Source organism: Pristiophorus japonicus, chromosome 1, assembly GCF_044704955.1.
Source record: "Pristiophorus japonicus isolate sPriJap1 chromosome 1, sPriJap1.hap1, whole genome shotgun sequence".
Classification (NCBI taxonomy): domain Eukaryota; kingdom Metazoa; phylum Chordata; class Chondrichthyes; family Pristiophoridae; genus Pristiophorus; species Pristiophorus japonicus.
The window spans coordinates 376,108,119-376,131,695 of NC_091977.1; the positions used below are offsets into that span (position 1 = coordinate 376,108,119).

Below are 23,577 nucleotides of genomic sequence, written 5' to 3' on the forward strand. Positions count from 1 at the left end.
AACCAAAGTATTTGTTCAATTGGTCTGCCATTTCTTTGTTCCCCATTATAAATTCACTTGATTCTGATTGCAAGGGACCTACATTAGTCTTCACTAATCTTTATCTCTTCACATATCTATAGAAGCTTTTGCAGTCAGTTTTTATGTTCCCTGCAAGCTTACTCTCATACTCTATTTTCCCCCTCCTAATTAAACCCTTTGTCCTGCTCTGCTGAATTTTAAATTTCTCCCAGTCCTCAGGTTTGCTGCTTTTTCTGGCCAATTTATGTGCCTCTTCCTTGGATTTAACACTATCCCTAATTGCAGTGGGCCAGGTGCGGGGGGGCCATTTGGCCCGGGATTGCAGCAGGCCAAGGCGTTCGGGCCCCTGGCGGTGTCCAGACCTCTCCCCGGCGACGTCCAGGCATTCGGGCCCCCTTCGGAAACAACTGGGCCTCTACTTCCCCGCAGTGCTCCAGGTGTGGTCTCGCCAGGGCTTTGTGCAGCTGCAGAGGGCTGGCAGTGCCCATGGAGCAGCACCAAGGGAGGTAGCTTACTACTGACTTTCATTTGAAACTCTTAATCACCTTGGGAGTATAATGATAGCAATCCAAGCACTATCATTTTTACATGCTTTTATTTATTTTTCTTCTCTTTTCCCAATGAAGCTGGTATACTTCCATGGGCCTGATCAACCCTCTGGTAACTTACCCAAGTAACCATTCTTCATATGTAAACCTAGACAGTGAGGCTAGAATTTTCTACTTGTGCAATTGGCAGTCTAATTTTCTGCCATTAAAGTGAATTAGTGGAAAATTATGGTCTGGCAAGCACAAAAAAAAACAGTCCTCGCGTTGGCAGCATATTTGACTGTACAGCATCACAGCTTAGCCTAGCCTAGAGCTGCTCATGATGACCATCCAGGGACGTCCTTGGAAATGTTCATGTGTGGGTGTTTGTAATGAACAGGACATGTCTTGGCCTTGATGATCTTCTCAGTATAATAGCCTGCCAAGATTTACTATCTAGCTTTACACATGAAGAATGATGGCTTGAGGTCTGTCAGTCTGTGCCTGTTGAACTTTACCTTACTCTAAAATAAATTGTTTACCAGTGATGGCGATCCAAGCACTATCATTTTCACATTTTTTTAATGTATTTTTCTTATTTTTCACAATGAAGCTGGTAGCTTACCCAAGTATCCCTTCTTCATGTGTAAACCTCGACAGTGAGGCTAGGGTTTTCCACTTGTGCATTTGCCAGTCTGTAATTTTCTACCATTAAAGTGAATTAGTGGAAAATCATGGTTGTTATGTATGCATGCTTATAATGTTATGATGTTATGTAACACTGAATGTACCTTCACCCTGTATACATCTTACCTGTACACCAGAGGGTGCTGCTGCTGGAGACCTAAGGGTCACCTGTACACTGCAGGTAACCCAGTATAAAAGGCAGCTCACCTCTTGGTGTCCTCACTCTAGGAGCTGCAATAAAGGACTACCGTCTTCACAGTTTAAATACCATTCCCCTGCCTCATGGAGTTATTAACAGAGTGCTTACATACACAATAACTGATGACGAGGTCACGAACTACATGCACAACATGTCGAATCTCAGCAACTTTCAACAATTCACCGATGGGGAAGATTGGGATGCCTTCGTGGAAAGATTGGAACACTTCTTCATAGCTAACGACCTGGATGGGGACTCACCGGCTACACTGCGGAACAAGCGCAGGACCATCCTGCTTAGTAGTTGTGGGCCCACTATCCATGGCCTCATCAGGGACTTGCTAGCCCCAGCAAAGACAACAACCAAGAGCTATGGGGAACTTGTAACCTTAATACAAGAGCAACTAAAACCCAAAGAAAGCATCCTCACAGCCAGGCACCAGTTCTACACTCATTGGCGACCCGAAGGCCAAGAAATTGTTAAGAATGCTGCTGATTTAAGAAGATTGGATGCATTGTGTGATTTTGGCGACCACCTTAACGAAGCACTAAGGGACATATTTGTTATCGGAATCGGCCACGAGGGCCTCCTCCAAAAATTGCTCTCTGCGGACATCACAGTCACCTTGCAGAAGGCAATTAAAGTGAGCCAGGCCTACATGATTTCGGTCGGCGACTTCAGGCGAATGATGACCCACACCTAGGACTCTAAACTAACGAGCGCAGTGAACCGAATGATGACTTCTAAAGGCAGAAATGCTGCCCCGAGTCCCGCAACCCTGAGTCTGCACATGGGGCCAACCGGCTAGCCCCGTGCTGACGATGTGGAGGAAACCACAGGGCCCACCAGTGCAGCTACAAGGACTATACCTGCAAAGGCTGCAACGCGAAAGGTCACCTTCAGAGAATGTGCAGAAAAAGCTTTACTTACCGCGTCGCTGATGAGTTGGCTGATCACCTGGGGTCTGACACAGATGAAGACGAAGCTGCTCAACCCCTGGAAGAAGAGTATGGAATTTATACCTGCTCCACTGAAAGCTCCCCGTGGAAGATGGAAGTAGACATCAACGGAGTTCCAGTTTCAATGGAAATCTACACAGGGGCGAGCCAGTCTTTGATGAGCCAGCTGACCTTTGAAAAACTTTGGATCAATCCCACCAAATGACCAAAACTGTCTCCTGTCCAGGCAAAGCTGCTCACCTACACCAAAGGTAAAATCCCAGTCGTTGGCAGCGTCCAAGTCTCCCAGGGCGACGTGATGAACAAACTCCCCCTGTGGATTGTTGCCGGTGATGATCCAACGTTGCTGGGAAGAAGTTGGATGAAGCAGGTCTAAGTCAGTCAAAGTGATGATGGCCTCTGGGCTCCAGCAATCGACATCTCACGCAGTCCCGAACATGGATCCATCGCTGCACCTAGAAATCCTACCGTCCAGCTCGACTGCGCGGTGATGACTACACAACACCATGGCGAGATCACCAAAACCGAACGACCAGACTTCACCTTCTGGGTCGTGGCAGGACTCCAAGGGAAGAACATCGTTGAAAAAAGTGGATTCCCGATGTCTGTGGCTGAACCTGAGAAGGAAAAGATCACCACAGCCTACCTGGAGGAGAGTGAGAAGATGGCGGCCGCACCACGAGGCAAAGAACCTAAAATCAAAATGGCCGCGACCAGACCACGATGGGCAGCATTGGAGGAGTGACACGTGGCACCGAGCGGTGAACCGGATTGGAAGGCCCCCTTAAAGGAGACCGGTAACCCAAAGAATTTAAAGGGACAGTTTCACTCTAAAGATGACAAGGATTTTAAAGTTAAAAATGCAGTTAGTGAATGTAGGTATGATAATTTAACATGGAATTGTGATGCCGGAGTAACTGATGAGAAAAATGTAATGTATGCTTGTATAAGCGATGTTAAGAACAAGTTTGTAATGCTTAATGCTGGTGATAAAAATTTTAAAATGACAAATGCAACCATGTATGGAGAGACTAAGATATAAGAAAGTGATATAAATGCTGTAAGTAACAATGTAAACAGAGATGACAGTGTAGATTTGACTATGTATGATCGGAGCCAACGTGTCATGTATACAGGTAGTAGACTGTTAAAGGATACCGGGTTCTACAGGGACAATGTAAATGCCAGAGGAATCCCCCCGTGGGAGACCCCCAGGTCCAGAAGGCTACCCAACCATGTAGCCTGGACTTTTGGGACAAATGTGATGCCCCAGGAAGGGCTCACACACACCCAATGGGAGCAGACCCACTGCAGGGACAGCAGTCAATGGGCAGCACAGCCATCACCACTGGCAACCTGCCCCAGATCGGCCCTACAACCCCTGGACATCAGGGCCAACACCAGGCGCGAGAGGCCAGTACCCTCCAACTTTCCTGGTGGACCCTGGGATGACCAGACTTTCATCACAAATGGAGGAATAGGAGCCCACACAGTCCTGTGGTCCTGCCCACCACCACACACTTACACACGCTACAGAGTATGTACCCTACCCACTGCTGCACTGGCTCCCCCACTGAGGGATCCCACAGCAGTGACACCCACCTGGTCTGTGTATGTGGGGCGGGGGGATGTGTGAGGCCAGTCTCAAGCACAGGGATCACACCTGGCACCCACAGAACCCTCACTACACCCTCCCACAGCCCACTACTGATCACCTCCCCAGGTCATGGCAATAAGGACTTGTAAAATGCTTAGGGGGGAGTGTTGTTATGTATGCATGCTTATAGTATTATGTTGTACTGTAACACTGAATGTACCTTCACCTTGTACACACCTTACCTGTATACCAGAGGGCGCTGCTGCTGGAGAACGAAGGGTCACCTGTACACTGCAGGTAACCCAGTATAAAAGGGAGCTCACCTCTTGGTGTCCTCACTCTAGGAGCTGCAATAAAGGACTACAGTCTTCACAGTTTAAGTACCATACCCCTGCTTTGTGGAGTTATTAACAGAGTGCCTACATACACAATAATGTGCAGTTGTCTTTTTATGCATATTTTCTTTTCTCTACTAAGGCCATACCCCATCTATGACAAGAGAGTAGATGGGATAATCTGTTTCCAGTTATTAACATTGCTGCTCAGATTCAGTAACGTGTGTGTGTGTGTGTGTGAGAGCAACCCAGGTATAGTTCCCTCTTCAATTTCCTTCCCTCCTGCCGGCGAAGTGCCAAAACCTGCCCTCCAGGTCTTTCTATGGTGATATGGCTGAGGTAGGGAACTCAATGGAATGTGAACATTGTTGGTGCTCTGTCGTGTTGTGTCTATGTTTTAGTGGGTTATAACACAGTATATATTTTTGTGCCACGACTTGGCAGATCAGGTGCAGAGTAGTGTTGTGTCAAATACAGATCTTGACCCTTGACGCAAGTCCTTATTTAAGCGTGGTTATAAATCAAATACATAAAGTTGGTCTAGAATATTATTCCTCTGTGATGTTGATCATCATAACCCTTCGGGCTCAAGCACCTTGTTTCTTTTAATGAACCATGGTTTCGAGTTGCGCGGGTTTGCTGTATCTCAACTGTCGACTTTAATCAGGGCTAACCACACGCAATAAAGTGTTGTATTGCACAGTTTCCATTGCAATTCCTTTGTATAAATAGACTTGGAGGGGAGAGGGCGGTTTGGCTTGGCTCTCTCTCTCGACAGTACGGATCCCTGTGCACAAAACGAATCTGTTTGTGGTGAGTGACCTCAGCCTGTGTAAAGCGGATCATAAATGTAGGTAGAATGGGGAGGGGCGGCACCCTCCCTGTCGATGAGCAGTATAAATGGAGTGGAATTGGCTGGCGTGGCTCTGAGCCGGCTAATGTTACTGTTCACACGGTCCGCCGCAGACCCACAGTCGCCCAGGCCGATTGCTACTTTCATTCGAACGCCCGACCGCCGGCCGCTCTGATTGGCCCGCGCCGCTCGCCGCCAGAACTTTCCCACGCTTCCCACGACCTGCGCGTGTTTGACGTTTGGGCCGCCGACAGCGCGAGCCGATTGGCCGCCGCGAGCTGGCAGCGATCTCAGCCAATGGCAGGGCAGCGGCCCCGACCCGCCGCGTCCTGAGTGCAGGGCGGAGCTGTCAATCAGCGCCCGGCGTTCTGGCACTGGCGCGCGGGCGCCGTCAATCTCAGCCCAGCCGCCCCGCAAATGGGCCGCGCGAGCTGTCAATCGGCGCGGCTGGCGGGGATTTGACAGGTCACTGGTGGAGTTGGTAAGTGCAATACCGTGGGAAAGGCGAGCAGTCTCCTGTAGGCAGCCGAGCGGACAATATCTGGTGGGAGCTTCATTAATGTTATCGGACACACGGGAACAATTGAACCAAACATGAAGAGAACTCACGATTACAGCTCGTCGGACAGCGAACTGGACGAAACGATCGAAGTGGAGAAAGAAAGCGCCGATGAAAATGGGTAATGTTTAATATTAGTAGAACTCAATACTTGCAAGTGACAAAGAACTGTGAGCTTATTCTGAAATCTGAAGAGTGCATAGAATTGATTAGGAACATTTTTAACTATTGAAACGCATTTATACCATGCAGTAAAATAATCATAAAAGTTTTGCTGCAACATATTTAACATCTAATTCATTTCTGGAAATTGCAGTATATGATATTGATGTATTTCTTTAAATGAGCTTCGGTTTGTAAATTTCCGATTGAAGTAAACTTTTTGCAGAACTTTCTGTTTGTGCTTGGCTGCTGATGCCGGTTTGATGGATTGAATTTCAGGAACTCCAGCACAGCCACAGGCTCCATGTCCCCCAGTACATCCTCTCAGGTCCTGGCTAGGAAAAGGAGGCGAGGGGTAAGTTTCACACAATCATGCTGACTTACAAGATCGCTTTTGCTGTGTGTAGTCTAAACGACAATTGTTTACACGTGTTCTGTCTGGCTAAGTCTTAAAAAAACCCTTTTGTTTTAAACAGATCATAGAGAAACGCCGGCGGGATCGTATTAACAACAGCTTGTCAGAACTGCGAAGACTGGTCCCCAGTGCATATGAGAAACAAGTACGAGTAAAAGTTTTAATTCTCAATAAAAAGTAACTTAAGCACAAACAAGCGGCCAACGTGCTTTATTAAAAATAATTTAAGTATTTTCTATAGTCGAATAAAACTAATTCACAATTAAATTACTGTTACAATAAATAATATGTAAATCACATAGTGAATTAGTGCAGGTCCCTGACTTGGAAAAGTCGGTTTCATACAGGTTTTTAATTGTTGCTCCTTATTTCTGTTGGCAGGGATCCGCCAAACTAGAAAAGGCAGAAATTTTGCAAATGACCGTTGATCATTTGAAGATGCTGCATGCGGCCGGTGGCAAAGGTAACATTTTGTTTGTTGCTATTTCTTGCAAATGCCAGAGGTTAATATATACTTTGTGAAAGCTGGGAGATACTTGAAGAGTGTAGGACCCCCCAACTGTTAGATAGGTTTTCATTTGAAATTGAAATACATTTTTCATTTCTAGTTTGTTTCAGTATAGCATTTCTGCTGTGCAAAACGCTAGAGAACCAAAACTTCCTAAACCATATCTCAGTATAATCGTCTATCACAGACTCCTCAATTTACTTTTTTTCTACCACAGTACAGTTTTAGTGTTGAAAATACAATTAATGTTTACAGATTTTATAAAATACGGCCAGGGTATTTTTGAGATGAATATTTTAATTTTATTAATGTTGATTAGCCAAAGATAAATCTCAAAGAATATCTGAGATTTATTTTTATTAGAATATCTCTACTTCTCTCTCCTTTAAGACACTCTTAAAACCTACCTCTTTGACCAAGCCATCCTAATATCTCCTTTTTTGGCTCAATGCCACTTTTTGTCTGATTACGCTCCTTTGAGCAGACAGGGAAGTGAAGCTGAGTCCATGATCAGATCAGCCATGATCTTAATGATCTTATTAAATGGCGGAGCAGGCTCGAGGGGTCAAATGGCCTACTCCTGTTCCTATTTCCTATTTCTTATGCATGAACGTTTTACTACATTAAAGGCACTATATAATTGCAATTGGTTGTTGTTGTAGAATAGGTAAAGGAGATTCCTTTTGTAAGAATGCTCCTTTTATAATGCAAAACGTCAGAGGTCTCCTGAAGTGACTGTGAAATTACTACAGTATTTGTAACTTCGAAAATAACATTTATTTTAATTTTATCTGATTTTATAGGTTATTTTGATGCTCAGGCACTGGCTATGGACTACCGCAGCCTGGGATTTCGAGAATGTTTGGCTGAAGTGGCTCGGTACTTGAGTATTATCGAAGGCCTGGAGAACTCTGATCCTCTCCGTGTGCGTTTGGTCTCTCACCTCAATAACTATGCATCTCAGAGGGAAGCTGCAAGTACTGCACCCCCTAGCATTGGACACCTTTCCTGGGGCACTGGCTTCAGCCACCACCCACATCACCATCTGCATCCGCTCCTGCTGCCACAGGCCGCCCATAATAACAATAGCAATACTGCTTCAACGGAGCCTCATCACCAGAACAGGATCGCCACCTCCTCGCACACAGATACCTCTCCACTTAGAGTGGCTCCTAATTGCAGTGTTGGTCCAGTCATCCCAGTGGTCTCCTCCACCAAACTGTCCCCACCTTTGTTCTCAATGTCATCCTTGTCTGCATTCCCTCTGTCTTTCAGTACTTTCCCCTTGATTTCTCCTAGCACATTCAGTTCATCAGCTCAGACTCCGACGAGCAGCATTGGCAAGCCCTACAGACCCTGGGGGACAGAGATCGGCGCTTTCTAAAGACTCTCCTGAAGGATTTTCTTCCCTTAAACTGACAGAACTGGTGAATTTTTAGTTTAAACTCAGCTGAGCTGAGCTATTACCAATATAACTGCCATGGAATGTTAAGGATGTACTTCAGTTCACTGCAGGCAAATAGTGTACAACTGCTTATCAATCTGAAATCCAGTGAATCTGGCTACATAGATTGCCTCGTTAGCTCATAGTATTATAAATAATATTCAATATATTCTTATGTGAGCAGTCTGACCCTTTCATTCCTGAAGTAGCCTACATTCAATCAAAAAGTTCTAGCAGTTCATTTTAGTAGTCAGATTAGTCTCAACAAGCAGTATGCAGGTTTGTTTCAAGACTCTAGAGATCATTTTCAGACATCATTTTATCAGCTTCCTTGAAGCTTTGAGTATAAAGTTATTCATTTAAAAAAAAGTCTAATATAAAAATTGGATAAAATTTATTTGTCTTAAGTGACTTAAATTTTTATTCTTTATTCCAAAAAGAATAGGTAGTAGTGTGTTTAACAAGGCTACATTTTGAAATCAAGGCAGGTTGTGTTCAGCCACAGTAAGGTCTTTCACTACAAAGGCCTGTGTTAAATAATCAGGCCTGTGTGTGTGTGGCATCAAGCACAGCCTGAGGTTAGGAGATTTTTTTTCCATGTCTTGCTTATTTGGTTGGTTATATATTGCCTGAAAATATTAACTTACTACCCTTCAAATATTTCAAACGTAGCAATTTTTTAAAATCAGCAGTGATATACATCTATTTATTACATACGTACATCTGTACTGTACATAAGTAGCTACAAAGTCAACATTACATGCCTTAAACCTGACAATAAAGGTAAAACCAATAAGGTCAACTTGATGAGATCAATACACTGGTTTCTTGAGTTATTAAAAAAACCTGTTTAAGTAATGTAAATATTAATTTTTTTCAGTAATATTTTATATTTTATGTTGCTGAATGGAGCGATGACAAATCAGATTTCCAGCTTTGTTTCAGCGAGTATTAAATGCTGAAGTATTTTCCGGTGCTGCAGCTCCTAATTTTTGGAAGGTAGTAGCAAGGTGCAGTGTTTGGTTACTGTGTACTGGTTTGTGTTGACTTTACTAAACAGATGAAATAATAAATTACATGTGCAATTGAGTATAATTCCATGTTTGTGTATCTTATTTTCGGAGAACTATTTCTGTTTGCGATTCACGATTATGTGCAGTATTAAAGTACATAAACTGGTATTATTTAATGGCGGAATTTCAGTAGGTTTCATTGTAATGCTGGCAAGTTCTGTGTCATTACAAAGGAGCAGCTTCTAATTCTCTTTATCTTTCATTAGCAATGATATTTTGGCCCTACAGTAGGACCACATTAAAATTACATTCTGTTATTTTCCCTCTGGCTCTGAAGAGTGAAATCATACCAGTCAATACAAATTAGTTTGCACACATAAGTAAGATTTGATGGTCAACGGCAGTACGCATATGTTCGGATTGAATGTGTTTCCTAAACAGGTTTTAAATTCTATATTAGAGATACTGATGCACATGGTAAGCAAGATGTGTCACCCACAGCAGAGAATGCTACAAGTAAAAGACTGTCCAAATATTATCATGGCTTTTCCAATGGAAGAGTATCTCTGGCTGGGTGGGACTTGAGCCGATGCTGGAAATGCCCCCCTGACCTTGGCTGTATTTCCATTGAATAGGGTAGGAGGGTTCCCCAATTTCTGCTGCCAACTTGTGCCATACTGGACTGCAAAAACAACAAAAAAAATTGTATTTGCAGGATGTTGATAGGGCCTGAGAATGACTGTGTGCTAAGAGTCCTTCAACAGGCCCCTCTTCGTTAGCCAAGGCCCCTGCTGCTGACCTTGCAAAACTGAATGTCAAGGCCCCAATGCCCAATGTTCATTCTCGACAAGCAGGAAAAATATTGTCAGAGATTGTGGGGCTGAAATTTCCTCCGGGGGGCGCAAGACACTTTGCCCGGGGGAGGGGGCACTATTGCCTCCTGGGAAATTGCCTGGGAGTTTGCAGAGGGGCTGGCATGGCAGCCCCCGCGCCGACCCTTTAACGCCCCATGGAGGAAATTGCCCTATGGGTCACGAGGCTGACGAAGTTGGCTGATATACACTCTCGAGGCGCTCCTTAAAGGGGAGGGCGCCAGCGCCCCAGGCCGCCATCTTATTTTGACTGCTGACTCTCGGGCCGGTTCAATGATAGCAGCCCTAGCGTGCTCCAGGCTGCCATCGCGCAGCCCGCCACTCCGTCTTGGTGGGTGCCAGGCTGCAGACCCGGTTACACACTGCCCAGGTGGCTAGTGGAGGCCATCAGAGGCCTTGCAGAGTGTGCAATAGTCCTTCCCTTTAATCGAAGGGGAGGGGTGTTGAAACGCGTCAGCGCTACGCGGAGCATCCGCTTAGTGCTTCCTTCAGCACCCCGGTTACCGCCCCCAAAGGAAGTGGAGCGTGTAAAATTGAGCTCTGCTTCCTTTGAGGGATGGTAAAGGCAATACCGTGGAGGGGGTGGGACTTCTGCGCCAGGCCACCGTCCCCAATCGGGGCGCAGGACAATTTCGCCCCCTGTGTTTTCCTCATTTTAATTTAATTGACAGGTGCCTGTCCCAATATGGATGGGCATCTTTTAGATCTCTAGATCTGGCCCCCAGGAAATGGAGGGAGTGGGGATGCAGTGGAGTTCATCCCTGAGCATGTGTCTGCCCGTGCCTGCCTCAGATCTGCTGAAAAATCAATGAGGGAGGATGGGGAGATAATCTGTCCCTTAAGCAGACTGGTGAGCTGTGGACCTTTTGAAACTTGTAAAAGAGCTGCTGTAACTCACTATGAAAGGGAGGAGGGAATGTAAGGACATGATGGGGATGGGAGATGTGGGAAAAGAACTGAAGGCTGAAGGGTTGACACAAAGGGAGATAAAGGGAGTGTGAAACTTGGTGAGGGAATGATGAAAGCTTCAGAAGAATGAGAAGGAGGGGATATGGGGTTGGTGGGGATGGTTAGCAGAAGCGACAGGAACAAGTGGTTAGGACAAAGCAGCAGTGACAATGAGGGGAGTTGATGAGGCTGAGTATGAGGGGATTAATGGTAATGGTGAGGGAGAGGGGAGACAACAGCAGAGCAGAGCAAGGGGCAGGGGTGAGGTGAGAGTGACTGCCCTTGACATCAAGACATCATTTAACTGAGTGTGGCATCAAGGAGTCCTAGGAAAATTGATGTCAATGGGAATCAGGGGGGAACCTCTCCACTGGCTGGAGTCATACCTCGCACAAAGGAAGATGGTTGTGGTTGTTGGACGTCAATCATTGTAGCCCCAGGACAGTGCTGCAGGAGTTCTTCAGGACAGGTCCAATCATCTTCAGCTGCTTCATCAATGACCTTCCCTCCATCATAAGGTCAGAATTGGGGATATTCGCTGATTAGTGCACAGTATTAAATTCCATTTGCAATTCCTCAGATAATGAAGCAGTCCATGCCCGAATGCAGCAAGACCTGGACAACATTCAGGCTTGGGTTGATAAGTGACAAGTAACATTCGTGCCACACAAGTGCCAGGCAATGACTATCTCCAACAAGTGTGAGTCTAACCACCTCACTTTGACATTCAACGGCATTACCATCCATCAACATCTTGGGGGTTACCATTGACTGGAAACTTAACTGGACTAGCCACATAAATACTGTGGCCACAAGAGCAGGTCAGAGGCTGGGTATTCCGTGACAAGTGTCTCACTTCCTGACTCCCCAAAGCCTTTCTACCATCTAAAAGGCACAAGTCAGGAGTGTGATGGAATACTCTCCACTTGCCTGGATGAGTGCAGATCCAACAGCTCCCAAGAAGCTGGACACCATCCAGGACCACTCCAGTCTGTGTGGTGAAGGTACTTCCACAATGCTGTTAGGGAGGTAGTTCCAGGATTTTGACACAGTGCTGATGAATGAACGGTGATATATTTCCAAGTCAGGATGGTGTGTGTCTTGGAGTTGAACATGAAGGTGATGATGTTCCCGTGTGCCTGCTGCCCTTATCCTTCTAGGTGGTAGAGGTCGCAGGTTTGGGAGGTGATGCTGAAGAAGCCTTGGCGAGTTGCTGCAGTGCATCTTGTAGATGGTGCCCACTGCAACCACAGTGCACCAGTGGTGGAGGGAATTAATGTTTAAGGTGGTGGATGGGGTGCCAATCAAGCGAGCCACTTTGTCCTTTTTGTTTTGGGTCAAAATCCTGGAATTCCCTCCCTAACAGCACTCTGGGAGTATATTCACCACAAGGACTGCAGCGGTTCAAGAAGGCGGCTCACCACCACCTTCTCAAGGGCAATTAGGGATGGAAAATAAATGCTGGCATTGCCAGCGACACCCACATCCCAGAACAAAAAAAAAGGACAAAGCAACCGGCTTGATTGGCACCCCATCCAGCACCTTAAACATTCACCCTCTCCACCACCAGCGCACCGTGGCTGCAGTGTGTATTATCTATAAGATGCACTGCAGCAACTCGCTAAGGCTTCTTCAGCTGCACCTCCAAAACCTGCGATGTCTACCACCTAGAAGGACAAGGGCATCAGGCGTATGCGAATATTATTAGCTCCACATTCCCCTCTGTAATGTATGCACCTGTGAGTATGCTCACAGGTTTGAAGAACTGTTGACAACAGAATAGTTGTAGAACTGTTGAGCTGTGAATGGCTTAGCTAGTCACATGATGTTCACAAGACTCAATAAAACGCCAGGCAGTTGGGTTCATAGTATGTGGTTATGAGCCTGGTTGATAAACTGGTAATGTGTAGTGTGATTGTTAAACCTTTGTTAATAAACCAACTGGATCTTAATAGTAATGTGTTGCTATGAATTCTTAAGCAAAGAACCGATGAAACAAATACATTACGCCCTCCAAGTCACACACTATCCTGACTTGGAAATATATCGTCATTCCTTCATCGTTGCTGGGTCAAAATCCTGGAACTCCCTCCTTAACAACACTATGGTAGTATCTTCACCACATGGACTTTAGCAGTTCAAGAAGGCAGCTCACCACCACCTTCTCAAGGGCAATTAAGAATGGGCAATAAATGTTGGACGCCCACATGCCAGGAACAAATTTAAAAAAGAAAGAAAATACAAAGATCATGGTGTAGGGGAGGCATTGGGAATGAAAGGTTGAGAGGGCCTGTGAAGGCTGTGTTCTAAGAGTATTTCAACAGGCCCTTCTTCGTTGGCCAAGACCCCTGCAGCTGATCTTGCAATACTGGATGTCAGGGCCTAACACACGCCCCAATGTCCAATGTTCATTTGGGAAAAGGGGAAAGGGAGTCGATGGGATGGGGGGAGTCTGTAGAGCAAATGTCAGGCAAGGGGCTGGAAAACACTTCCTTTGCATTCCTTTCTGTTGTTGCCCTGCATCCCAGCCAGATCCATTCCTAACCTATGACCTGAAACCTGTTTGCAGTCCTGGTTGGATCTCCTTACCCCACCCACAGCTCAAATTCAGGCTTACATCCCTGTAAGGATCTCTTGCCACACCTGGCAGCTGCTACCCACAACCAGAAACATGACTGCAAAAGCAATCTTGTGACCCTGGCAGGAACCCTACATCCATTGGGACCCTTTGCCCTGACCTGCCAGCCTGTGGCCCTGCCTGAATCACTTCTGTGATCAGTGCCCCACAGCTGGGACCAAGAGGTTTGGCCTTGGCATTGGCCTTACCTGATTCATTGCACCATCGCTACCCAGCACTTCTCATCTGATAGGAAAGAATAAAGAGAGGAAGAGAGAGATAGAAAACAACACCGACAGCTAACAGAAAGATCGTGTACTCCAACTTGTTATGAGCAACATCATGGGAAATCCTTTAGTACAAAAATAAAAAGTCTTGCTTCTATTGTGTCTTTCACACTCCAGACGTCACACTTCAAAGTGTCGTACTTTGTTACAGATGTAAAGCAATTTTTAAGGAAGAAAAAAATGCATTTATATCATGTCTTTCACAACCTCGGGGCATCCCAAAGCATTTTATGTGGAACCTGATGTTGCAATTTTGGATGAGTTTGCTGAGGGGCAGCTTATAGATGAGAAATAAGAGGGGGCCAAGGGTAGATCCATCGGGAACACCAGAGCTAACGATGCGGGAACGATTGCAGATGATTCTCTGGCTATGATTGGATAAATAAGAATGTAACCAGGTGAGGGCAGTCCCAACCGGCTGGACAATGGAGGAGAGGCGTTGGAGGAGGATGGTGTGTTCGACCATGTCAAAGGCTGTATATAAGTCGAGACAGATGACGAGGGATAGTTTACCACGGTCACAATCACATAGGATGTCATTTGTGATAAAAACAGAAAATGCTGGAAATAATCAACAGGTCAGGCAGCACCTGTGGAGAGAGAATCAGCTTAATAGTTTAATAACGTTTCAGCTCATTGACCTTATATCAGAATGTCATTTGTGACTTTGATAAGGGCTGTTTCAGTACTGTGGCGGGGAGGGATTCAAACATGGCATTGTCTCTTGCATTTACATGGTTCATAGAAACATAGAAAATAGGTGCAGGAGTAGGCCATTCGGCCCTTTGAGCCTGCACCACCATTCAATAAGATCATGGCTGATCATTCACCTCAGTACCCCTTTCCTGCTTTCTCTCCATATCCCTTGATCCCTTTAGCCATAAGGGCCATATCTAACTCTCTCTTGAATATATCCAATGAACTGGCATCAACAACTCTCTGTGGTAGGGAATTCCACAGGTTAACAGCTCTCTGAGTTAAGAAGTTTCTCCTCATCTCAGTCCTAAATGGCTTACCCCTAATCCTTAGACTATGTCCCCTGGTTCTGGACTTCCCCAACATCGGGAACATTCTTCCTGCATCTAACCTGTCCAATCCCGTCAGAATTTTATACGTTTCTATGAGATCCCCTCTCATCCTTCTAAACAACAGTGAATAAAGACCCAGTCGATCCAGTCTCTCCTCATATGTCAGTCCTGCCATCCCGGGAATCAGTCTGGTGAACCTTCGCTGCACTCCCTCAATAGCAAGAATATCCTTCCTCAAATTAGCAGACCAAAACGGAACACAATATTCCAGGTGCAGCAAGACCTCCCTGCTCCTATACTCAAATCCCCTAGCTATGAATACCAATATACAATTTGCCTTCTTCACCACCTGCTGTTCCTGCATGCCAACTTTCAATGACTGATGTACCATGACACCCAGATCTCATTGTACCTCCCCTTTTCCTAGCCTGCCGCCATTCAAATAATATTCTGCCTTCATGTTTTTGCCCCCAAAGTGGATAACCTCACATTTATCCATATTATACTGCATCTGCTATGCATTTGCCCACTCACCTAACCTGTCCAAGTCACCCTGCAGCCTCTTAGCGTCCTCCTCATAGCTCACACCGCCGCCCAGTTTAGTGTCATCTGCAAACTTGGAGATATTACACTCAATTCCTTCAGCTAAATCATTAATGTATATTGTCAATAGCTGGGGTCCCAGCACTGAGCCCTGCGGCACCCCACTAGTCACTGCCTGCCATTCTGAGAAGGACCGGCTTATCCCTACTCTCTGCTTCCTGTCTGCCAACCAGTTCTCTATCCACGGTCAGTACATTACCTCCAATACCATCTGCTTTAATTTTGAAGACAGAACCAAAGTATTTGTTCAACTGGTCTGCCATTTCTTTGTTCCCCATTATAAATTCACCTGAATCTGATTGCATGGGACCTACGTTTGTCTTCACTAATCTTTTTCTCTTCACATATCTATTGCAGCTTTTGCAGTCAGTTTTTATGTTCCCAGCAAGCTTCCTCTCATACTCTATTTTCTCCCTTCTAATTAAACCCTTTGTCCTCCTCTGCTGAATTCTAAATTTCTCCCAGTCCTCAGGTTTGCTGCTTTTTCTGGCCAATTTATATGCCTCTTCCTTGGATTTAATACTATCCTTAATTTCCCTTGTTCGACACAGTTGAGCCACCTTCCCCGTTTTATTTTTACTCCAGATAGGGATGTACAATGGAAAGATATCGGAGAATGGAAGTAGAACTGGTGGAAGAGTGAACCAGGGTATAACGGAGGGAATGGTATCATTGCAAATAATTTTAATGTGGCATGATTTGATGAATTTACTGTAATTTGAATTCACTTCTCTCTTTTCTAACTGATTGCCTCTAGTTTTTCAGTTCCGAAGAAGGGTGTGCAACTGTAACGTAACCATATCTGTTCTCGCCACACATGCTCATTGGCCTACTATGTGTTTGGAGTATTTTCAGTTTTTGCTTCAGATTCCCAGCAGCTTCATTCAGTATTTTGTTTTTTACTTGATAAGTGCATTTACTGTGCAAGGTATTGTGTGCCCTCTGCTGGTCAAACCCATTATTTATGCCCAGAGTTACTGCAAAGTAGTAATTTGCAATTGATGTCAGTGATGAGAATATACAGCACAGAAACAGGCCATTCAGTCCAACTAGTCTGTGCTGGTGTTGATATGCCACATGAGGCTTCTCCCAGTCCATTTATCTCATGTGTCAGCTGTGGCTCAGTGAGTAGCACTCTCACCTCTGAGTCAGAAGGTTGTGGGTTCAAGTCTCACTTCAGAGACTTGAGCACAAAAATTTAGGTTGACACTCAATGCAGTGCTGAGAGAATGCTGCACTGTTGGAGGTGGAATCTTTCTGATGAAATGTTAAACCGAGGTCTCATGTGGACATAAACGATTCCATGGCACTATTTCGAAGAAGAGCAGGGAAGTTATCCCTGGCCAATATTTATCCCTCAATCAACATAACAAAAACAGATTATCTGATCATTATCACATTGCTGTTTGTGGGAGCTTGCTGTGTGCAAATTGGCTGCTCCATTTCCTACAGTAACTACACTTCAAAAGTACTTCATTGACGCTTTGGGATAACCAGTGGTGATGAAAGTCTTTCTTTTTCTTAACTGCCCAGTTTCTAATGTATTCCTGTATTATGTTGCATTCTTCCTCAGTGTTAGCTATACCCCCAGATTGGTATCATCTATAAATTTTCATATTGAGTTACTTGTTCCTAAGTCCAAATCAGTAATATAAATTATGAATAACAGTGATACCAGCACTGATCCTTGTGGAATATCATTTTCTACCTTCCTCCAATTTGAAGAACTACGCTTTACCCCAACTCTCGGCTTTCTATTTTTTAATCAATTTGCTAGCCCTTGAACTATTTATCCCCTGACTCCATATGCCCTACCCTTTGTCATGAGCCTACTGTGTGGTTCCTTATCAAAGTCATTTTGAAATCCAATTATATGACATCTACTGCATTATCCTTGTTTACTCTTTCTGTTAGCTGTTCAAAGAATTCTTTCAGGTTAGTTAAGCATGACTTAGCCTTTTGGAATCCATGCTGCCAATTGTATTTTCTGTTTCTAGATGCTCTTCTATCATTTCTTTTAGTATAGATTCCAGTATCTTGCCTTTCACTACTACAACAACTTGCATTTATATAGCGCCTTTAACGTAGTTAAATGTCCCAACGTACTTCACATGAGCTTTATCAGCAGAATTTGACACCAAGCCACATGCGGAGATATTAGGACAGATGAGAGGTAGGTTTTAAGCAGCATCTTAAAGTAGGAAAGAGCAGTAGAGAGGTGGAAAGGTTTAGGGAGGAGATTCCAGAACTTCGGACCATGGTAGCTGAAGAAACGCCCACCAATGCTGGAGCTATTAAAATTGGGACTTTGCAAGAGGCCAGAATTGGAGGAGTGCAGAGATCTCGGAGGATTGTAAAGCTGGAGGCGATTACAGAGATAGGGAGGCGCGAGGATAATTATTTGAATATAAGGATTTGAAAATAAGGATGAGAATTTTAAAATTGAGGCTTTGCCGGACCGGGAGCCAATGTAGGTTAGTGAGCAGAGTGTTAAACTGACTGGTTTATAGATCGCAGGTTTTGTTCTCCCTTTTTGTATAAAGGAACAACATTAGCTATCTGCCAGATCTCTGGCACTATCCTCTCTTCTATGGAACTTTTATAATATATATGCATTTTGTCAAGCATATCGTAAAACCTTAATTCATTCACTACTATGAGCATGTTTTTAAGGCTGACTGCACTTAATAAGAACATAAGAATTTAAGTATGAGAGGAAGCTTGCTGGGAACATAAAAACTGACTGCAAAAGCTTCCATAGATATGTGAAGAGAAAAAGATTAGTGAAAACAAACATAGATCCCTTGCAGTCAGATTCAGGTGAATTTATAATGGGGAACAAAGAAATGGCGGACCAGTTAAACAAATACTTTGGTTCTGTTTTCATGAAGTGTTGTAGGCATTAGGCACCTGCTGAATGTATCTAAACTCATATAAGTTTAAAGTGGCCACACATAAAATGGCTGCCCAGGCATGATGGGAAATCAGGTAGTCAAGCTGTGAACTATTGACTGAGGCTGACCGAGCAATAACTCTGTGAGGCCCACTGCCAGGAATGCCTTGGATACAAGATAACTATAACAAACCATTATAACTCCACACAGCAGAGCCCCGAGAAATAGAGATAAGAGGGGCCTACATCACATAACGAGGGCATGAGTCAGCCCGAGCTGACAAGAACCGAATATGTAACTCTAATAAGGAGGCTACCCAATGCCAGCATCCAAGGACAATAAGATAAGAGAGGCCTAGGCCATGTTACAAGACACATGCGTCATCCCCAGCAACACACCCCTTAGCAACACATCTCTTGGCAACACATGAGCCACTTTACGTTTAGAGACTAACGCTATTGGTCTAATGTAACTGTAGTAAACTGTTGTATGTAACTGTAGTAAACTGTTGTAAAACATATAAAGATCCATGAAACCCTTTGTTCAGCGGAGAGAAGCCTCGATCCAGTCCTGTGACTTCCTCCCCGCTGAGCTTTAATAAAGGCCACACTGGCATTGGAACCGACTCTGAGTGTTGAGTGATTCTTCTGAGAAAACATTCACGCCATCAGTGGCGTAGTCGGCAGGATTCCCCGGAGTCGCTGGACGCCCTTGGAAAAACCCGGGTGAGTATCAAAAAACGATTTTTAAGTATAAAGGGTGCGGAAGGTGGAAGCTGGTTGATCGACACGAGGAGACGGTCTAATATTTCAAACGCCTAGCCTGAGCCTGAATTAAGAGGACTTTTGTCCCACGTGACGGCCAGGAACCAAGTAGGCGTAGGGAACACACTTAGACCGTGGGATCGTGATACCGAGAGACATCTTCCGGACCCAGTAGTGTAATTTGAAATATACCCCGGGGTAGAACCAAGCGGTGTACAGCGGCTAACGGAATCCAAACCTGTGAACAGGGTCGGACCAACGGGCAGAGCGGTGGTAGTTAGTCGTTAAGGATACGTAGAGCACTGCGGGAATTGCTTAAACGCATTTTAAGAATTGTATAAGTTTGTGTAACAGCAGAACTTGTGACCTGACAGCAGCCCAGACACGGTCCACTACAAGTTGTGCGAGGTAAAAGGCAAACCTCTGAGAGTAGATTCCTAACGGTTCTAGTCCTACCCAGGAATGGCCATGAAAGCAAGTAAACTCGAGTGGGGATCAGAAGGATCCATTACCCGCCATCTGGCGGAAAAGCAAAATAAACTAATGGAGAAAATGATTAGAGCAGGGTGGGACCTGCCAGCAGCCCAATGGGAATGGTGGGTGAAGGAACGAAAAAAAAAACAATACCGGTAGTCCACTACAAAAGTTATGTGAGGAATTATTTAGATAAAACTACGAATTCCCTGAAAGTTTCAATGGATCCAAAAATTTATAGGAAAGAAGAGAGACTGTTGTAAATGTCTGGTCGTTGAGTGAGAGTCCCTGTGTGATTTTGTGACTGCGGAATTAATTTTTCTGAAAGCCTGGTTGGAAGAGGAATGTAAGTGTCTGTTTATTTTAGCTAACCCTTTGTAGTGTTGTCCTGTATGTGGGAAGTTTTAAGACATTTTAAGTTAGAAACGCAGGTGTGGATTTATTCGGATGATAAGTTACGGAGCTAGGAAATGTACAAAGGATAGGTTTGTTGAGTAAAACATAATAAATACATGGTCCCGGTGGTTAAAAAAAAAGAATTTACTTGTCGAAAGAAAACGTGCAATGATTGATTACATTGGATTGAAAGACATAAATTTAGTCTTGAGATAAAGAATGAGATAAAGAATGCCTTTTAAGAAAGCTTCTAGCTCAAAACAAAAAAAGGTTTTAAATAAAGATTGAAATTACAAAGTTTGAATTGGGATTTTGAGATATTCAGAGAATGCACAGAAAATACTGAGGTGGATTAAAAAAAAAAAAAATTATTATTATTAAATTAAATCTGATCAGGTCAAACTCCTGGGCAAGTGGCGAGCTATCTGCGAAGGTGTAAAAGGGACTTTTGGAAAATGTTAAAAACAGCAAGCTTTAGTAACGACTTTGAAACTGGAGCATTTTGAGATAACGAAAAGCAGCCCTCAAACCCTCAAAGCAGGACTCCATTCCAATTATGGAGAAAAAAAAAAGATAAAGACGCCACTTTGAAAAAAACAAAATGATTTTAAATTATGAGAAAGTTTCAATGCAGTTTGAAAAGATTTCCAAAATGGACAGTGTTTATCAAGAAAAGTCCCGAACAGTCTAAACAAGCAGGAGGGTTTTGAAGATAACGAGGAGAAAGAGAGAAATTTAAAAAAAAATTTAATTTCAGTAAACAATATTGCTATTAGAAATGTGTGGTCTCGTTTTATATCAATTTAAAAAAAAAGATTTCTTTGGCAAGTACTTGAATTAGAAGTTAAGAAAACATTGGAGTTTTAACGGATTCCTAATTTCTAAGCAAGTTTGAAAGCACAAAGACTTTTTTTTTCCAGATGATTACGTGAAGTCACGTAATGACATCAGGTCTTCTTACAACGCTGAATATGCGCACATACCCAACAACTAGAAATTTTACCTTGTTTGCCATAAATGTATGACATATATAAAAAAGTTTTTACATGTAATTTCCTTGCTACCCTACTATTTCCCTTTGGTGCAGAGGGTCGGCTAGTAAGAAGTAGGCCTATGCCTAGAATACCTACAATCAATAATACAGTAAATTTATACATTTTCGCAAAAAGTAATTGTCCTTATTAGATTTCAGCTTCAGTTACGGGTGCTCGTTTAACGTGTGAAGCGTGGATCCAGGCTTTCTTTCCTTGGACTTTAACAGCTGCCTGGGTAGTCAATAACACTTGATAAGGTCCCTCCCACTTGGCACCCAAAGGTTCTTTATGCAACTTTTTCACATACACCCAGACTCCCGGGATGATGTCGTGTCCTCCTTCGCGTGGATTACCCCAAGCTGCCGATACCTGTCGGGAAACAGAACTAATAGCATTGGTTAGGTTCTGACAGTATGATGACAGAGTGTCACTCATTAAGTGAACATCAGCTTTCCGTAAATCGATAGTTCCTGGCAGCGACATGGGTCTTCCTGTTATAATTTCAAATGGGCTTAGACCTGTAGTTCTGTCCGGGGTTGCACTAATGCTACATAGCACTATTGGTAGTGCCTGGGGCCATGGTGTTCCTTCTTGGTGATATTTGGCAAGCTGTTGTTTCAAAGTTCGATTCATTCGCTCTACTTGTCCTGATGATTGTGGATGATAAGGACAGTGTAAATCCCACGTAATGTTCAGTAACCTACAGACTTCTTGGCAGACAGCACCTGTGAAGTGTGTTCCCTGATCTGAGTCAATACTACTCGAGACTCCCCATCGGGGAATGTAATCCTTACACAAGACCTTTGCAGTGTGATTAGCTGTGGCTCTTTTAGTTGGGACAGCTTCTACCCATCGAGAGAATCTGTCGACCATGACAAGAATGTTAGTGTATCCTTGGCATGAAGGGAGAGATATATAATCAACCTGCAGATGCTGGAATGGTCCGACAGGGGCAGGGGTCCTCAGTTGGGGCATTACCGTGATGGGTCCAGAATTATTTTTCTGGCAGACCACACAGCGGTCTGTTACCAGCTGGGCATGTTTTTTAAATCCCCAACCCCACCAGCTTTTCTGGAACCGTGCCGTCATCTGTTGTGAGGCCAAGTGTCCCCACAAGTGGATCTGTTGGGCTAAAAAAGGCATAAGCGCTTGTGGCGCGACTGGCTTGTCGGTAACTCTTTGTCTCCAGACACCATCTTCGCATAGCTTAATTCCTGCCTCGATCCATGTCCATTTTTCCTCTCGGGAGCACTCGCCTTGCATTGTTTGAAGGTCTCGTGTCAGAGTCCTGAGTGCTTTCAATCTGCACATCTGTGTTGGTTCTTCTGGAGGAACGCCCTGTGAGACGGCATCTTTAGCTGCCTGGTCGGCTAGGGCATTTCCCTGTGCTTCTGTGGTATTTTCCTTGATATGGGCCTTACACTTCAGGATGGACACTTCCTGATGTAATTGTATGGCCTCCAGTAAGTCTCGGACTTCTTTTCCATTTCGGATAGGTGTACCAGCAGCAGTGAGGAATCCTCTTTTCCGCCATAACATACCAAAGTCGTGAGCGACTCCAAAAGCATAACGCGAATCTTTGTAGACATTAGCTGTCTGTCCTTCTGCTATTCGACATGCTTCTGACAGGGCCCGTAACTCGACCTGTTGTGCTGACGTTCCTGAGGGTAAACATCGTTTTGCCACGACCTCATATAAGGTTGTAACTGCCCATCCTGCTTTTCTGGTACCATTGTCAACAAAGGAGGAACCATCTGTAAACAGGATGAGGTCTGGGTTGTGCAGAGGCTCCTCTGCTGCTAAGGCTGCTTCTTCTTTTTCTTTTAAAATCTCCACGCAGTCATGCTCTTCACATTCTCCCCCCTCTTGCTCCCTCGATTCTGACATTGGGAGCATAGTTGCGGGATTAACCGGGCTGGCCCGGACGATATGGAGATTAGGAGCTTCCAAAACTGCTGTCCAGCGGGTCCATCTTGCTGCTGTCACCTGAGACATTCTATTCATAGACAGCAAAGCGTGTACGGTGTGGGGACACTTGACAATCAGCTTTTGGTCATTACCGCTCGACATGTAGCTTCCATGGCCCTTAGGCAACTTCCCTATCCGAGGGCTACCGCATCCAGTTTTGCCGAATAATAGCCAATAGGTCTTTGCCGATCTCCATATTCTTGTGTCAGTATAGCTGTCATATATCCTTCTTTCTCATGGACAAACAGGGTAAATGGCTTACCACTGTCGGGGATTCCCAGAGCCGGTGCCGAACACAAAGCCTTTTTCAAACTCAGGAAGGCCTCTTGCTGTTCTTTCGTGAGGGTGATGGCTTCTTTAGAGGCACGTTTCCCCTTTAAAATATCATTCAGTGGCTGAGCAAGCTGTGTGAA

General features: G+C 44.5%; 1 protein-coding gene across 1 annotated transcript; it reads left to right on the forward strand.

Annotated features, from left to right (window-relative positions):
• The first annotated feature begins 5,282 nt into the window (after positions 1 to 5,282).
• hey1 (hes-related family bHLH transcription factor with YRPW motif 1) lies at positions 5,283 to 9,361 on the forward strand. The gene is made up of 5 exons (XM_070875082.1): positions 5,283 to 5,858; positions 6,179 to 6,254; positions 6,376 to 6,459; positions 6,696 to 6,777; positions 7,626 to 9,361. The coding sequence occupies exons 1-5, from the start codon at positions 5,773 to 5,775 to the stop codon at positions 8,204 to 8,206; spliced, it is 909 nt and encodes a 302-aa protein (XP_070731183.1). The 5' UTR covers positions 5,283 to 5,772; the 3' UTR covers positions 8,207 to 9,361.
• Positions 9,362 to 23,577: the final 14,216 nt, after the last annotated feature.

Excerpts from the sequence above, each read along its gene's own strand:
- hey1 (XM_070875082.1), top strand. The coding sequence starts at position 5,773 with ATGAAGAGAACTCACGATTACAGCTCGTCGGACAGCGAACTGGACGAA. Across the intron at positions 6,460-6,695 it reads CCAGTGCATATGAGAAACAA|GGATCCGCCAAACTAGAAAA; the intron begins GTACGAGTAAAA and ends TTCTGTTGGCAG. Across the intron at positions 6,778-7,625 it reads GCATGCGGCCGGTGGCAAAG|GTTATTTTGATGCTCAGGCA; the intron begins GTAACATTTTGT and ends CTGATTTTATAG.